Raw genomic sequence first — 16,566 nt, forward strand, 5'->3', positions numbered from 1 at the left:
TCTAGAGTGTGGTTTTATTGTATAGTGCGTTTTAAAAATGAAATTACAACAGTTGTATTTGGATGGAATGAATACCTATAGGGATAATTCAAAGTAATAAAATGATTTTTACAGTGAAAAAAGTCAAATGGAACTGAGGGTTCCCAAATTACCCAGAGGTGAGTCCGCCTGGACCTTATTTTTCTAAACCTCTCTAAAAATGTCAGATTTCACTTGTTTTGCATCAATCTTAATACAGGGTACTTATTGTATGTTATAGTTTGGATTCCTAAAGCTTTTAGTCTACCATACCATCATTCAAGGGTGGTTTTCACTAGAAGTAATGTTTTTTTTAGGCAGAGATTAGAATGTACATGTTTTTACTATGTTCATTCTGAATTTACTTTAAAATAAAGACATCTATATTGATTCTGATACTTCTACATCCAACTCGCAGATGTAACCTTGCTTTGAGAAAAAAGATTATTAATTTACCCCTTTTAAAAGTGAAGATATGGTCATTTGTTCTGGGAATGCCATTTTCGAGCCTGAGACCTGAAAAACAGGCTTGGGGCTTAACAGGTTCCCTTTCCGTAAAATGTGAAATGCTGTGGCGTTTTCTGAAATGCTGTAGTGTTTTTTGAAATGTCGTTGCGTTTTATGACATGTTGAAGTCTTTTTTGATATGTTGTAGTGTTTTGTGAAATGTTGTTTTGACTTGCACTTCAGGGCCACTGTAGAAAAGTGACACAGGACAAAACATACTCCTAGCAAGTGTTTCAATCACAACGTCCAGTTATTACTATTTTAAATTGTTACCATGCATCGTTGTAGTACCCATCATAACAGTTCATAAATGCATTGTGTATAAGTATATAGTAAATTCATATATATTAATGCCAGAAAGTTCACATTGTGTGGCTGTAAGGCACATTTAAACTATCTCTCAAATCCAACACAGATTTAGTTATTTTCACAAGATGCATTGTCTTCAAGCTCACAGTGTTCCAGTGTTAACCGGTTATTTATTTTTCAGCTGACTGGAGGCACTCTATAGGCAGGTGTTTACAACTTATAGAAGTTTTAAATGACCCCTAAAGGCTGTGGACTTAAACATTTAAAGTGGCGTAGTGTCATTTTACCATTATTAAACACAATTATGACTGCTGTTAAGCCTCATTGATTAAGCTCCAGCTTCTCTGAAGAAAATATTTATTTTGTTATCAAAAAGCACCACATTGTGTCCCATTGACATTCCATTTTCATCAGGCATTCCATTTTATGAGTACAATGAAATTGCTAACTGAAGATGCGTTGTTTTTGTTTGCATTGATGCTAATGTTATGTATGTATCAATTATGTTTTTTATGTGTGAAATATTCTTTTGGACAGTGTACATACTTAGGGAGTGCATTATGTATAACATTCGAATAATAATTAAAGCATGCTCAGCACAAACGATACATGCTTTAGCTAATGATAGACCACCATTAGGATACATACAGTTTTCCATCTGCTGAACTCCTGTTCCAGCTCGCAGAAGTCATGCTCTGTATGTCTGTCTGTATTTCTGGAGTTATTACAGTCAGTTTCAAGTCCAATAATTAAGTTAATGTTCTTTTTTCATTGGCTTCCAGGGTCATTTGGAAATTCCTAAGCCAGTCTTCATGTACTCGTAAACAACATAGCTGATGCTGACAGCAGGAATTACTTTCATGAAGTTTGGCAGGATGCCTCGGTAGAGTCCAAAAAAGCCGTCTTTGGCTACGATCTTCTTCATCAGATTGCTCATGGAGGGCTGGTCTGTTGTATCCAGAGACGCTGCAGAGAAAAGGGTAAGTGAGGGAGGCGGTGCTGCATCTGAAAGATTTTTACTCTGGTGCTGTATGCTAAAAGGCAGCCTATTTATTATGTGACTTATAACTCAAGTGTATGTGACCAGAATATATTGGGTGCCTTCACAGAGTTTGGTCAGCACATTAACGCAATAATTATGAAAAATATAATGCACTGTGTAATTACGTAAGGCTGAAAAGATTAATGGAAATATATTGCATTTGCAATATGGACACATTTTAATCCGAGGATGCGCGATATTATTATTTATCATAAGACAAAATATGAGTGAAAATAAATTAAGTATTGTGGTGCTGCAGAGATGTTCCACCTTAACAAACTGATTATTCTACATACTTATAAAAAACGATATGTTTGATACAGATCCTTGCAGAAAATCTCACCAACAAATACTTTATTTTTCAATGAAAATAAGAAAATGTATGCAAAAATGAGCATTCCTTCCAATACCGTGGACCATATCGCAATTGCAAGATCAGTCAAAAATCACAATTATATATTATTCCAAATTGTAGTGACCTAAATGATGTGCTATATAGGTGTTGTTGTCACGGTCATAAAATGCAGATGAGTTTACCTTGTGCCTGCATCCGTGTGCGCACCAGTGCGAGGGGATAGCTGGCCAGCTGTCCGCAGGTGCTGGAGATGGTGCCGCAGGCCACCAGCACCAGAACTCCAGGGTTAGCTGAGTCTTTGGTGTGATGCGTCAACCACGTGTTCTTTAGAGTCTGAAACACAGTAAAGACAATAATTGAAAACCATCAGCACACAATTACTTTATAATATAAGATGAACTGGTGCATATAATTAAATTAATTAAACAAAGTGCACCCACTAACACACTGTTTTGAAATATCACAAAGGAGAAAAATAAAATCACAAATCCTGCATACCTCATAAACAGCGAGGTCTATCCCAGCGTAGGGGATTATGCCCACTAAGTTTGGGACGTAGCCCTTGTAGAAAGCCATGATTCCCTCCTTCCTCAGGATCTTCTTGGCACAATCAAACATTCCTGTATATTGGCCAGTTTTCCCAAGGGTCAGTCTAGTTTTCAATACCTTAGACAGAGAAATCACGAAAGGATAAAAACGTTGGAATATTTCTTTTTTTTTTCTGTGGTATTTTCAAGTTTTGGTGAAAAGCTGTCTCACCTCCATGGGGTAGATGGATGTCTGTGCAGTGGCTCCGGCCAGAGAGCCAGCTACAAACCTCTTGTGTGTCTCAATCTTCTGGCCCTCTGATGACAACAACTTCTTATACTACAGAACACATTTAAATGGAAAAAAATAAAGGATTTTTATAAATATGAATAATGTTATAAAACTGTGATGAATACCATCAAAATATATACAGTATATATGGCAAATTGAATTTGCAGTTTAGAGCTTACTTGTTCATATGCCATGAATTTGATAGCTGTCTCTGGTGCGATCTTTAAAACGTTGGTCCCATTTCCCCTCCACAGTGAGGACAGACCTCCCTCTTTGATCATCCGACTGAAGCCCCCCACGAGGCTTATGGGGTTAGTCTTAGAAGAATGAACCTGCAGAACAAATATATGAGGTTACATATATTCTTTTATTTATCCCCCTAGGCGAAATATACATTTGTCAAATGTTCTTTAATATATTTCACCTGCATGAAGACCTTCATTCTGTCCAGAGGGGCAGTCCCAGTGCGAGAGATGGCCCCCGCCACGGCCCCCGCAGCAAGCTGCTTCCACCATCGACCTGAGCTCTTCTCCTCCTCTGTGAACTCATCTGGGATGGCAAGACTGTCCCCTATGTCCAGCACCTAGTTAAACACATCTGCTGAAATCACTTTGGTTTGTCAGCTTATGGCCATAATAAATAGAGTAAAACGCTTCTTATATTATTATTTTGGCCTTGAAATTGTATCTCTTTCATGAATGGTACATGTTACATAAGCTTGGGTGGTTGTCAATGTGACAAAAAAAACTTTAAATGCCTAAAAGCACTTCTCCTTTTGAGGTCTATTGTCTCAGTGATGCAGCAATCGTTTTTACATGCTTGCCAAATAACCTATACACTGGAGAAGGAAGTATTCGCAGAACTTGAATGTTAGGTTTCACCATGGAAGTTAACACTGCAGAAAATACTGCAGAGGTTGAAACTATTTCAACAACATATGTTATCTGAAACAGCCTGCAAGACGAGGGCGCAGTCAGCTTAGTGATATGCATTGAGCTCCTTATCAATCAGCATGAACTGCTTGTGAAATCATAATCACTAAGCTGACTGCGCCCTCGTCTTGCAGGCTGTTTCAGATAAACATATCCCATGTTTTACAAAAAGCAGAAATGGGGTGTTTCTCAATGTAGAGGACGCTTCCTTGGTAGGACATATCCCTCTGAGTCAGGTCCTTCAGAAGCGAGGCAAGAATCCTTCCTAGCCTCGGAAAACGAAGAATGGTTGAACAGGCTAACAGGTGTGCAGGTGTGCGTCATATGCGAGGCCCCGCCTTAAATGGAGCGCGATTTCCACCAAAGATTTGGGAAATTGGTCCGTGCGCAAAGCATTGTGGGGATTATAAGACAACGGAGGATACACATGTGCAGCCTCGAAATGTCCTGCATCGAAGGACGCCGGCCTCGGTAGAATTCCAAGGATCCTGGACATTGGAACAGTCCTTCGGCGGGACTCGATGACGTAGCATCCTTGAAATAGTGGCTCTGGAGGAGCCTTCCTCGACATTGAGAAACACCCATGGTTTCTGCTAGTGACAAACACAGTGGCACTTTAATGCGCTCCTTGGGATACACAGAAGCTAACACAGCTAGCTTTGTGTCCTGCAGTCACAACTATGGCCATGCATTTTTGGACTGGTGTTGTTACCTTAGAGACCATAAACAGGCAGTGCATTGAAGAGACATTTAGACACAAAAGAGAGGATTATGGTTTGCTCACGAAGGAGCAAATATCTCGACAATGACATCTTTATTTGCGAAGATGTGGAGGAGCAAGCCGAAGCAAACACTGTGTGCTGCTGTGACCTAATTATGTTGGAAACTCTAATCTTATGAAGCTGCAGAGAAAAAGTGTAATGCAGAAATAGCCCATAACATCTTACAAAGGAGAACTAGACATCATGTGATTAATTCCACTGCACTCGTCTGCAGAATGTGTTTCTGTGTATATTTGCCCCATACCGAGGAGTGTTTCCAGTGGCGTATGATCTCTTCCAGGTTGTGAGCAGGGCATAGCAGGAAGTGTTCTCTCCACTCGTTCCAGTCCACCATCATCGTCCCATCAATGTCCATACTAGGGAAACACACAGAAACCTTTTAATCTATGGCTGAGCTTTCAGATCATACACAGGCAAAAATCTTGGAAACACCCTAAATAAAAACATGTTACAGTGGATTGAAGTGAAGGCCAAACCTCTGTAATATTTTCAGGGCATTCTCTTTGCTGATATCCAGGCCCAGCTCTGCAAGGGACTGCTGGATCTCTGAGGCATCAATGCGCCCTGACACAACATAAAAACTCAACTCAGACAAGCTGCAGTGTAAACAAAGAATGTGTGCTATTGTAAACATTAAAAGGCATGTCTGCTGGCACCGCATGTTAGAACTTGTGCCAAGTATTTTTATATTGAGGAAGTTCCTACCATCGTTGTTTCTGTCCAGGCTCTTGAATGTGAGCCGGAGCTTCTTCTCGTGCTCCTTCAGATAGTTGCTGAACTCGTTGAAGTCGAGACTCCCATCATTGTTCTGATCCCCAGACGACACGATTTTCTACAGAGAAGAGATCAAATCCATGAGCGGTTCTGGGGTGGAGGGTGGCTGGCTCAACAGGGTCCAGTGCCCATGTAACACTGAGCTTGGAACCCCCTGTGGCCCCCCTCCAAAAGAGAAATTATGATAATGCAATTTCTGATAGTGTTGCAGCAAAGACTGTGGGTCAAAAATAACAGTAAATGTTTTGTTTTTTTAATAATATAATAAGATAAAATTATATATAGTATATATATATAATATATTATATAATTTTTTTGTGGGGCTATGACTTTATACTGAATTTAAAATGTTGCAATCTTGACCAACTGGCCCCAGCTTGGCCCACCCCAATTAACATGGTATAGAACCGCCCCTGATCAAATCAAATGGTTCATTTCCCTCTTCCAGTTGCACAAGACACACACACACACACACACACACACACACACAGAGACACACACAGACATGGACACTACTTATGAATGCTATGCAAAACAGGCAGGCAAAGCTCTGAAAGTCTTCCCTCCTCACAGGACCCCAACAAGACTCCCTACCTGTGCGGCTCCCTGGCGAAATATGCCCATTGCCTTGAGGCCCGCTCGTAATTCAGCGACGTCCACCCTCCCATCTTTATTGGCATCAAGCTTCTCGAATAAGTCCTGGCATGACCTCTTGCTGTCGGCATCCCAGCAGTGCGCATTTGATAATAAAAGCGTCCGTATCTTTGGATACATTGTGGAGCTAATGAGGGAGCAGCAGTCGAGACGAGTCGCCGGTTCTGCAGTCAGGATCTGGTTATAAATCCATATTGAAAATCATCAATAAACCCTGCTGAAATCCAGATGTGAGCTCGGCGTTTAAAAAAGAGGTTTGCAGGCACTATATGTTGCACTGTCCCGTGCAGAGGTGTTACTTCGCAACGTATCAGGCGAACTGCAGTAATCGTGGGCGGAGCAACGCTACGTAGCGACAGCAGGGTGTTTTCCACGGGGAAAGATGGAAGGTAGAAATGTGACGAAATAAATAAACCCCGCATTACTCCGGTAATCCGCTTAATGCTTCTAATGGTGAACATCCCCATCTGTTTTTTCGCTCCTGCTTAATCGGATGGTTCATGTTGAGGAAATGTTATCTCTACATCTAGCAGCCGGACGTGTCAGTAGAGGGCTACACGCAGCTTTGTATTTCCTATAGCGCAGTGCATCTGAGCGCCACTAAAGGGCGCTGTTCTTCATACAGGAGCAGGCATAGATATCTATGGGAGCGGGTGCTGTCAGGAAAGTGAGTCAGGGTCCATCTGTGTGTATCATCACTGGGCCCCTAAATATGTGGCGGGTTTCACTGACTGTCAGAGGTGTTTATATTAAGCGTCATAATAACACACTTTATTTGTGTAGCCAATTTCATGTAATAAATGCAGCAGTGCTTTACAATAAGGAAAAATAGACACAGAATAAACAAACAAGGGATCAAACTTAAGAGGGGAAATAAAATGGAAAATAAAGCAAACTTTCAAATAACAGGAAGAACAAAGATTGAAATAGAATAAATATAATGCTACACATAAGATGGAAAATAAAACCCACTGAATAACAGTATTAGTAGAAATACAATCTAAATTACTTATGCAGATTAATGTAATGAAGTATAGAGTGAAATTAAGAGAAAGCACAATATGTAAAGTCCAAGTACCCAAAATGTTTACTTAAGTTCAATATTAAATTAGTAACACGATGCCACTTCTGTGCATTTATCATAGACTTAATGTACAGATTGTTATAGATTAACCTACACAACAGTATATAAAGTGGATAACATTTGAGCCAGCCTGCAAAAACATTAAAATGTTGCCTACATAATATATATATTCTTTATTCTTAAATTCAAAGTGTGTTCAAACAAATTTAAACCAAAAAATCTTCCTCATTAATGAAGTTATAAATAAGACGAGTTACTTTATCATTAAAGCCAGATATTTGACACTAGGGGGGGGTTACTTGTCAGAAATTGGTTCTATGTAGTCTATTTAGTCTAAATTATGTTCTCCTTAATTTTCCAAAAGTAGGTCCGGGTTCTTATGTGTTAAGCATAATGCTTTACTGAATATTCAATGGAATGTATGGCGTATTAACTTCTTTTCAATTACAGATAACAAACATAGGATAATTAAAAAGTATTTTTGATTGATAGTATTTTGATTGATAGTATTTAAGTGTTATTCCTGAGTGGCCATGTGCTTATTTAGCATGTCTTCCATCATTTCTTCTTATGGTCACATCAGAGCCGAATATATGGCTCTGCCATGCATGACATGACATGACATGCCTGCTGAATAGTATATTATCCCTTCTGTTTATTGGAACCACTTCTTCTAAACACTTCAGTGGTCAGGGTAATAGGTTCACTTTAGGGCATTAAATATGAATGAGTTTCAGAAGTGAAGTACAGGCTACAACTGTTACAATCGTGACCTGGGTATTTCTCCTTTCTCCAGGCCTGCGTTGTCCAATCAAACGGTGGAATTTCCCTTACGTCACGTATTATATTTTTCAGTGGGTGGAGAAGCAGATTTGAACTTTGAGTCGTGTCTGTCTGCAGACTGCAGCAACAAGCAGCAGCTGGGAGACGAGGAGGAGCAAAGAAAGTGTTCAGTTGAGGATTTACCACGACTGTCAGCGACGTTTAGGATATGTCGTTCATTCTATTGAAGAAAAAGAAATTCAAATTTAAAGTAGACTTCGACTTGGAGGAATTGTCCTCTGTTCCCTTCGTAAACGGAGTTTTATTCTGTAAAGTGAGACTGGTAGATGGAGGCTTTGCCGAAGAGTCGTCTCGGTAAGAATGTTTTTTCTATTTATAGCCACGTTTCCCTGGTTGTTCCAACATGCTAAAATTACTTTTAAGTTGAGCTTGTTTTTAGCCATTTTTAAGTCCGTGTTCAGGTTTATATGGACATTTTTAAAACATTTATTGTCACGGCTTTGCTCCTTTGTTGGCAACAGCATTCCCTGACTTTCAACGATCAACGTTAACTTGGTTATGTGTTGTTAACGTTGACTAACAGTAGCTAGGTTAACGCTAACTAACTAATAATACTTCAATAGTTTACAATGTGCTGTTGACAATGTGCTGCTGTGTTAGTAGCCCTACAACCAGGAAGATGAGATTTACACAATATTAATAGAGCCAGAGCTCGCTAATTTATTAAAAAATATAATGTAGGGTTATGTTTCAATCGAAGGAAGTTAATGTGTGTTCCGTTAACTTATGTACACTGTTGATCAAAGTAGTTGCTAAGCAACAAGTAGATACTGTGAGTGAGGCAGCAGCCAGTAGCCTACAGTATTTATCTTACTAGTGTTGGAAGAAGTACTCAAATCCTTTACTTTAAAATGACATACTATGGTCCTAAAACACTCCGTTACAAGTAAAAGTCCTGCTTTTAAAATGTTACTTGAATGTACAAAAGTATAAGCACCAAAATGACCCGTTTCAAGACTATAAAGAACATGATTTTTATCAGCTTAAATGTAGGCTACTTCAAGAATCAAAAGTAAATGTACTCGTTAAGCCGGATATCTATTTCTACATTTTGTAATATTATTGTTATTGTATAATCCTGTTTTTATACATTTAAGAGCATTTTAGTATGGTAGTTTGTGAGTGTTGACCAAATGTAGGCCTAGATACTTGAAATACTGTGTAGTACTACAGTAGCCTACTGCTTTATACCATATCAGCATATCATGTGTTTTATATGTACAAAGTAACTGGTAACGGAGTGTCAAATAAATGTATTGGAGTGGAAGTATAAAGGAGCATGAAATAGAAATACTCAAGTAAAGAACAAATATGTCAAAAAAAATACAAAACTTGAGTAAATGTACTTTTTTTCACTTTTCACCACTGCTTACTAATAAAAATATTATATTTGGGATTGTGTTATATAGCAGACTCCTTATAGTGTGTAATTTGTAGCAGGCTCATTTTCTCTTTTAGTCAGTTTTATATGCAGTGTATCTGATATTACTTGTGGCAGTTAGAACCAAAGCATTTTCCTCCAATGAAAGAAGCGCACAAGGTTTGGGGACGGTGATTATAAGTGCGTGTAACGTTACTGTGGCATTTAAATGAGTCACTATGGAAAGAAAGGCAGGCATAGCACATGTCTAACCCTCATTGCTTTGCCATGGTTACTCTCTGTTTCCAAACACTGTGTCTCACTTTTACCCTGCTCAAACCACAGCTGCATTCTCTGTTTTGAATACAAGCATATTGTCAATCTTGTGTGTGGTATAGGGGCGAACGGAAATTCTTATTTTCACATAATTCCTATTTATAATTGTTCTTTTTCTCCAAAGCCTGTTTTATTCTGAAACATCCAAATGTCAAGTGAGAATTGGACTAACATCTTGCACACATTTAGATCATGACCAGGTGGAATAAGCTGAGTGAATAATCATCTAATAGGTTTTGAGGGGATAACTCAAGGTGTAAAAATGGAGCATAAGCCCATTTCATTAAATAAAATTGTTCTTTATTTTCTTATATATTCCTAAAAATATATATAATCTTCCTCTTTCTTGATGCTCTGCGTCATACAATTGGATGGTAAACTATCATAAATCTGAAAGAGTTGGGATATATATTTGTTCGTTAATCATTATGCCTTTGTGTTTTTGTTTCTGTATGAAGAAGTGTTTCTAAATGTGTTATCTCTCACAGGGAGCAAGTCCAAGCCAACTGTGTACACTGGAGGAAGAGATTTTCCTTTGTGTGTAAGATGAGTGCCAATGCTGGAACAGGTGTACTCGACCCCTGTTTGTGCCGGGTGTCTGTGCGCAAGGTACAGGACATTTTCTCTGCCGTCAAGCTCTATTTTGTTGACACCACAAAAATACATAGAGGGAATTTTCCAAAACAGAGTCCAGATAGTTAACTGTGAATGTGCTAAGAAATGTTTATGTAGCCTACATGAGACCAGGAGCACTGGTAATTTGTAACCATACAAGCTTGGTGCAGCCAGTGGTCACTCTACAACGACTCATACATTTGTTTTTAATGTAAACAGTATATAACTTTCCCTTTTTGTCATTTAAGGAAGTGAAGGGCGGAAAGACCTTTGCAAAGGTAAGGTGTTCTTGAGTCTGTTGACCATTTTGTTGTAAACATAGCAGCTTACGGGCCAGATATCCATTAGAGGAGTCTTATCATAAAATATATGTGATAAAAGTCTACCTCTACGTGTGAAAGTGACCTTAAGTGAGGTGAGTCTCACAATGAATGTTTTTATTTCTAGCTTCCGGCTTTGGTTACTTATTGAAAAATCTCTAAATCAAAACTAAGGCTCTGTTAACCAATAACTTAAATGATGAGAAGAATTAGTTTGTCTGCTTTCTCAGGAATGTAAAGTCCCGTCGCATGTGGTGTGTTTCTAAAAACCTAAGCTGGGCTGGATTTTTTTTTTAAACAAATACTACTGTATGTTTTATAGGATGATGCTTTATGTACAGATACCTTGTTAGTGCTCACACTTTAACAGAGATCACACTGTTCTAACTGCTTGGTCTTTATACCCCTGTGCAGCTGGGCTTTGCTGACTTGAACCTGTCTGAGTTTGCTGGGTCTGGCAGCACCACACGACGGTGTCTCCTAGAGGGATACGACACCAAGAACACCAGACAGGACAACTCAATTCTAAAGGTGTGCTAGTGTTTAAACGCAAAGCTCCACAATCCTCCTTTCAATATTGTTTGAAATGGAATTAGAAGTCCCTCCCACAATGTTCTTCTAAAGTCCAAGCTTTTAGAAAAGCATAGAAAAGCCTAAAACCTGTTCTTGCTCAACTGTGCCACTCTAAATGAAGTCATCCGTTTCTGTAGAAGATGACAAAACGTTGGATTTATGTACTGAGTGGAACCGTGGTATGCCCCGACAGTTGATGCTACACATGTCTGAGCTTGTGATCTATAAGCTGCCTGAGCCATGGGAATGCATTTTAGACATTCCTCCAATGGACTAACATTTCACAACATTTAATTCCAACCCTTTGTTGAAAGTAACCCTCGTAAACCACACTACGTCGTAGCTTTTTCCCCATCTTACAAATACAGATGCTTGTCAGCCTAAAACCAACATATTTTGTTCTGTTTACAGGTTGTCATCACCACACAACTTATGTCTGGAGACCCCTGTTTTAAAACGTAAGAGCTCCTTTTAACCATATTATACATCAGTATAGTGTCATTACTCATAACACTGGAGACGTGTCTGTTATGTTGATTGTATTTGTGGTCACAAAGGAAGTATGCCTCTGCATCCGACTACAGAGGAAACTGTTCTCGTCACGTCCTGTCGTCATCAACGTGACCCAACACTGATGTCTTATATCACATAGATTTCAAATAATTGAATGACAAATAAAAATACTGAGTTGTCAGAGTTATCAGATGCTTATCTGAGAGCTAATAAACCCTCAGTCAGACATTAATGTGCCTAACCCTGATAGTAAACAACAGCTGATGTGTGATCAGCTCAGCCCAGATGTTTTTTCTCTCTTTTGTCAAGAGCTGTACGTAGAGATGTTTGTCAAAGACATGATGTAACAACACTCTCCTGCCAATGTGCAAACTGTTAACTTTCTATAACCAGTCTTTCCCTGTTACTACTCCCTCTCAGTGTAATAGTAGACACACTGCTGCCTAGGAGATGTCTCAAGTGTAATCTTAATAGCAGGGCTAGTCATTCAGCCCACGGGGTGTTATTCATTGTGTGTGTGATGAAACAAAGGAGATGACGCTTTTGTTTTTTATGATTTGCTGACTGTCCGCCCTCATTCCTTTATTTAGCATAGCCTCTCAGTAGCAGATATGTGGGGTTTCCTGTGATAAGGTCCGGTATATCCTTAAAAAGTCATCCTATTCTGCCCACAATACCACATATGATACGATATTGTCAGATCAAGTATAAAATGTTTCTTGCATCACAGCAGCTCAATTTGCAACATGAACAATATTAAGACAAGGAACCAAACATAAGAAACAAACTAATATAGTTATAACCTAGCCACTTATAACAGGATGTGATGCATTTAAATAACTGCACTTGAGCTACACAAGTTCTACATTTAAAAGTCTGTTTGATGACTCCAGACAAAAAAAACAACCCAGTGTTCTCGTTACTTTAGTTATAGGGTCATTGTGTTTTGCCTGTGAAGCAGAGGAATTAGCAGATTTTGATATTTCATTTAAAAAGATTGTATGCTATCCACTCATCAGTATAGGTACAGCATGCCCAGGTACAGGTTTAGTAAACTTAAGGAGCACGAAAAGAGTCTAAATGAAGGTTTTCTACATAAACCCGAGTGATTTGGTCAGCACTATAGATTTTGAAGGAGTCGATCCCAGAAAATCACTGTGGATTCTGTATTCTGTAGCTTAAAGTCACCAAAGTCCATAACTGTTGGTCCTTCATGTGGGCTTTAATCAGACTATGGTCCAATAACTGTGTCTAACATAAGAGCATTTGAAGGAGCTGCTTTCTAACAACACTGATTGATGCTTCTTACACCACCCTGCTCCTCAGTAACATCACTCTCTCTCGTGTTCCCTTTAGTCCCCCGTCTACTGCCATGACCCTGGGAAACCCTCAGGCTGAAGCAGAGTGTCTTCTTGAGGACAGGAAGGGAGGGGACGTGCACATATTCCATTCACTAACTGGTATGTAAATACACACTCGAAAGAGTTTTATGCCAGGTTATCATTTTAGTTTCTATGTTCTTGACAGAAGCAAACAAGCAGCTATGGTTGTCAACACTTTTGAAATGGTCCTTTAAAGAGCCATAGTCAACAGAAACCATTTGAAATGAATTCAATGTTCTTTTTCACAAGCCTATGAATAATAAGCATGATGATTTACCAAAGATGTGTGACTCCACTAGGTGTTTTGTTTACCTCAAATAAGATACATTTCCTCTGAATGTAAGTTATAGCTGTGTCATCTTGTGATTTTTTTGTTTCACCACTGAGTGTTTGTGTCTTTTATCATTTAGGTTCTACAGTTAAGTCAGTTTCTGTCCCAGAGGAGCTGGTAGCGTACGGCCATTCAAGAACACCCAGCTATGCAAGTGAGAAGTCAAAAATCTCAGGTACCAATCCAGGGACACATAATATATGATTCCCTCAAGCCACTTTTTAACCACACCAGATACACAAATCACTGGCTTGAGCTCAATGTTTTCACTCTCTCCTTACTTTTAGGTTACAGTTCAAATCACTCCAGTTTAACAGATCTGTGCCATCGGAGGAGCGGGTCAGGGGGTTCTGCCTCCACAGGCATCGGCAGCATCCTGGAACCCAGTGACCAGCAGGGGGAGAGCAGGACAACTCCCCCCGCCTGTGTAACCTGTCAACATGCATCTGAACACCCCTCTACCCCAGCTAAAATTCATAGGTAAAGTTTTTTCCCTTTTTATTTTCAAACCTTTATTTTCCAAACTGCTTTCCATAATGATCATTGTGAACAAACCTTGGTAGCGGTTTTTATGACCCACTAAATATATTGTATATTTTTCCTTATGCAGCACATTTGTGTAATATTCCACTCTTTGTCTGTTTCTACATTAGACATCCAGTCAAGCAGAACTCAATGGAGAATCAGCTGAAGAGAGTTGATGCCACCAGGGTGGATGCTGATGACATAATAGAGAAAATCCTGCAGAGCCAGGATTTCAGCAGCGGTTTCTTGGACTCCAGTGCAGAGGGTGTGTACATCTAATCTGTGATTTAGTGGACCTATGCAGGCGGACTTAGAAAGTTGCCTAACATCCTGCTGATGGAATCAAATTACTTTGGGGTGTTGCAATGTTACAACGCAACGTCTTTAAGTACTTCCTTCAATGGATTAAAAATGATTAAATGTTTATGGTGGCAAACCATAAAATGGAAGCCAAATGGAACCATACCTTAGTTACCTTCCATTTGAAGTATTAGAGTTTATTTGATAAAGGGTTCAAGCTTTAAGATTGACTATCATTTCTATGAATACCACAAGGACAGCTTAACCTCACTGATAGGCAAGCACACTGTGTCTGCCGTGCTACTTACCCCTGTCTTTAACGCCATTGAGACTGATGTTGCATACATTTTTTATGTGAAAGTGTATCTTTTGATTGTGTTTCTTAACCATCAACTATTGTTCAAAAGGTCTGACAGTCTCAGACTAGCTACTACATCCCCCTAATGTGTATGTGTGTGTTTGTGTATTTATTTATTTCTGCAGAGGAGGGGCTAAGCTTGTTTGTTGGTCCTGGTGGGAGTACAGCCTTGGGAAGCCAGCACATGAGGTGGGTGTTATGTAATTGTGGATTGTTGGTGCTACAAAGCAGACATGAACTACTTATCTAAATTCATTTCAAATGTGCTGAATGGGGACCCGAATGAGGAATATACTCATCAATGCTCTTTCAGTTTCACATCATAATCTTAGTTCTACATATAAAAGATCCTTCATTTCCTGTCATGTAACACATTGCACATTCTCTTTCAGGGTTGCAGCTGGAGCCTTTGAGCAGGTGGTGATCAAGCGCTAGGCTTTAGGAAGCATGTGACTGTCAAAGGGTGCCATGTTACACTGAAGCGGGAGGACACAAGACTGGAGAGTTGTAGAGGTGCCATCAGAACTTGATCCTGCCTCACTCCAGGAGATTTCATTTCTCCAAGGCAGTTCTCTGTACGTGACCTACAGTGTCTGTAGACTAGGCGAGCTCCCTAGTGTTCAAGAAGTGGAGCTGAAGGCCACATACATTTTGAACATCTTGGTGCTGGGGTAACTAATGTACTGACATTTATGTGGGTGTTCTTTTATGAAAACTGAAAGGTTTAAGTACTGTAATTCAACACATATTGTTCACCCATCTTGGTGAGCTCTAAGCTGCAAAGGGGTTTCTCTGCTATTTAAAAAAAAAAACTTTTCTTATGGTTGATTTGTATTCCTCAGTTTAATTGTATTGTGTGTGGCTGGAGGGGGGACTTAGTCGGTTCCTTGAAGTCCCATACATCTAAAGTAGTACACATCTGACATTGTGACATTTAAAGTGGTGGAGAGATGACTGCTATTTAAATACCAAGATCTTTTGATGGTATGATTTCTATTTGTCTGAGCATGTGCCTTTGTCTGTTGTCTTTAAAGCGATGAATTTATTTTTTATCAGATATTTTGTAAATGTATATTTGCTGCAAATTAAGAAGTTATATTTAAACTATGTAGCCTACATAATGAAAGTCATATGTGTAAAGCCCACAATGTTTTTTAAGATATCTATTGTGGTTTTTTTATGCTTTATTTCAGGCCAAATAAATCATACGTTTCGAAAAATGTGCTCTTTGTGTAACCTTTTGTTCTGCTGTCTTTTTGCAGTATGGATGCCATAGAACATTTTACACAACATTAAAATTAAACGTTTTGATACTTTAGCAATTTTTTCTTCACCTTCTAGGCAATTATTTATTCTGGAGTCCATGGCACATTTGTAGTATACACTTTAAAATGAACAAATTACATAAAATAACCAAAAGACAGAGCATTTAACATTAAGGGGATACCAGACAACTAACTTAATGAGATTTATATATTAAATATGTAAATATCACAACAATTTAAGCTTAACCCTTCTCTTGCGTTAGGTCATACCCCCCTTCCCATACTATTTTCTGTCCCCTTACCCCTTATCCAATTTTGATTGACATCTCATTTGAACAGTCAAAGCAAGTAAAATCAAGCGGTGACAGACAGAATGACACCAGGGGTGAATTTCATGTTATAATTTTGTGTGTGTGTGTGGATATGTTTTCCATCTGGAGGATGAACATAATACACTCATACCCATTCATTTCATTTGGCGGTCAATTCTGACCGAAAACATAACGGGTGTTTCACTGTTGAATAAATCACTAATAAAATCAATGCAAGTGGTGATCATGAATTGTATA

At 39.0% G+C, this 16,566-nt stretch overlaps 2 protein-coding genes across 4 annotated transcripts; one reads left to right on the forward strand and one right to left on the reverse strand.

Annotated features, from left to right (window-relative positions):
• Nucleotides 1-554: 554 nt before the first annotated feature.
• LOC104964315 (calcium-binding mitochondrial carrier protein SCaMC-1-like) lies at nt 555-6,753 on the reverse strand. Its single transcript, XM_010793061.1, has 10 exons — nt 6,133-6,753; nt 5,470-5,596; nt 5,241-5,328; nt 5,009-5,120; nt 3,475-3,633; nt 3,230-3,382; nt 2,991-3,098; nt 2,730-2,897; nt 2,414-2,564; nt 555-1,800 (listed from the first exon to the last, which is right to left on the reverse strand). The coding sequence occupies exons 1-10, from the start codon at nt 6,310-6,312 to the stop codon at nt 1,619-1,621; spliced, it is 1,428 nt and encodes a 475-aa protein (XP_010791363.1). The 5' UTR covers nt 6,313-6,753; the 3' UTR covers nt 555-1,618.
• Nucleotides 6,754-8,179: 1,426 nt separating this feature from the next.
• On the forward strand, nt 8,180-15,954 carry LOC104964316 (protein FAM102B). Of its 3 annotated transcripts, none has more exons than XM_010793062.1 (11): nt 8,180-8,413; nt 10,304-10,424; nt 10,679-10,708; nt 11,165-11,281; nt 11,735-11,781; nt 13,193-13,296; nt 13,629-13,724; nt 13,837-14,029; nt 14,203-14,339; nt 14,858-14,921; nt 15,125-15,954. In XM_010793062.1, the coding sequence occupies exons 1-11, from the start codon at nt 8,268-8,270 to the stop codon at nt 15,165-15,167; spliced, it is 1,098 nt and encodes a 365-aa protein (XP_010791364.1). In that variant the 5' UTR covers nt 8,180-8,267; the 3' UTR covers nt 15,168-15,954. The 3 variants fall into 3 exon arrangements, with proteins under 3 accessions (XP_010791364.1, XP_010791365.1, XP_010791366.1); XM_010793063.1 differs by having other exon boundaries at nt 13,629-13,703; XM_010793064.1 differs by lacking the exon at nt 8,180-8,413 and adding an exon at nt 9,967-9,970.
• The last annotated feature ends 612 nt before the right edge of the window (nt 15,955-16,566 follow it).

Source organism: Notothenia coriiceps, unplaced genomic scaffold (genome assembly GCF_000735185.1).
Source record: "Notothenia coriiceps isolate Sejong01 unplaced genomic scaffold, NC01 NC01_scaffold00037104, whole genome shotgun sequence".
Taxonomy (NCBI): domain Eukaryota; kingdom Metazoa; phylum Chordata; class Actinopteri; order Perciformes; family Nototheniidae; genus Notothenia; species Notothenia coriiceps.

Coding starts and splice junctions, on each gene's coding strand:
- LOC104964315 (XM_010793061.1), bottom strand. CDS start 6,312: ATGTATCCAAAGATACGGACGCTTTTATTATCAAATGCGCACTGCTGG. Junction 2,565..2,729: donor TAGACCTCGCTGTTTATGAG/GTATGCAGGATT, acceptor ACTGTGTTTCAG/ACTCTAAAGAACACGTGGTT. Junction 1,801..2,413: donor CACACGGATGCAGGCACAAG/GTAAACTCATCT, acceptor TTTTCTCTGCAG/CGTCTCTGGATACAACAGAC.
- LOC104964316 (XM_010793062.1), top strand. CDS start 8,268: ATGTCGTTCATTCTATTGAAGAAAAAGAAATTCAAATTTAAAGTAGAC. Junction 10,425..10,678: donor GCCGGGTGTCTGTGCGCAAG/GTACAGGACATT, acceptor TTGTCATTTAAG/GAAGTGAAGGGCGGAAAGAC. Junction 10,709..11,164: donor GCGGAAAGACCTTTGCAAAG/GTAAGGTGTTCT, acceptor ACCCCTGTGCAG/CTGGGCTTTGCTGACTTGAA.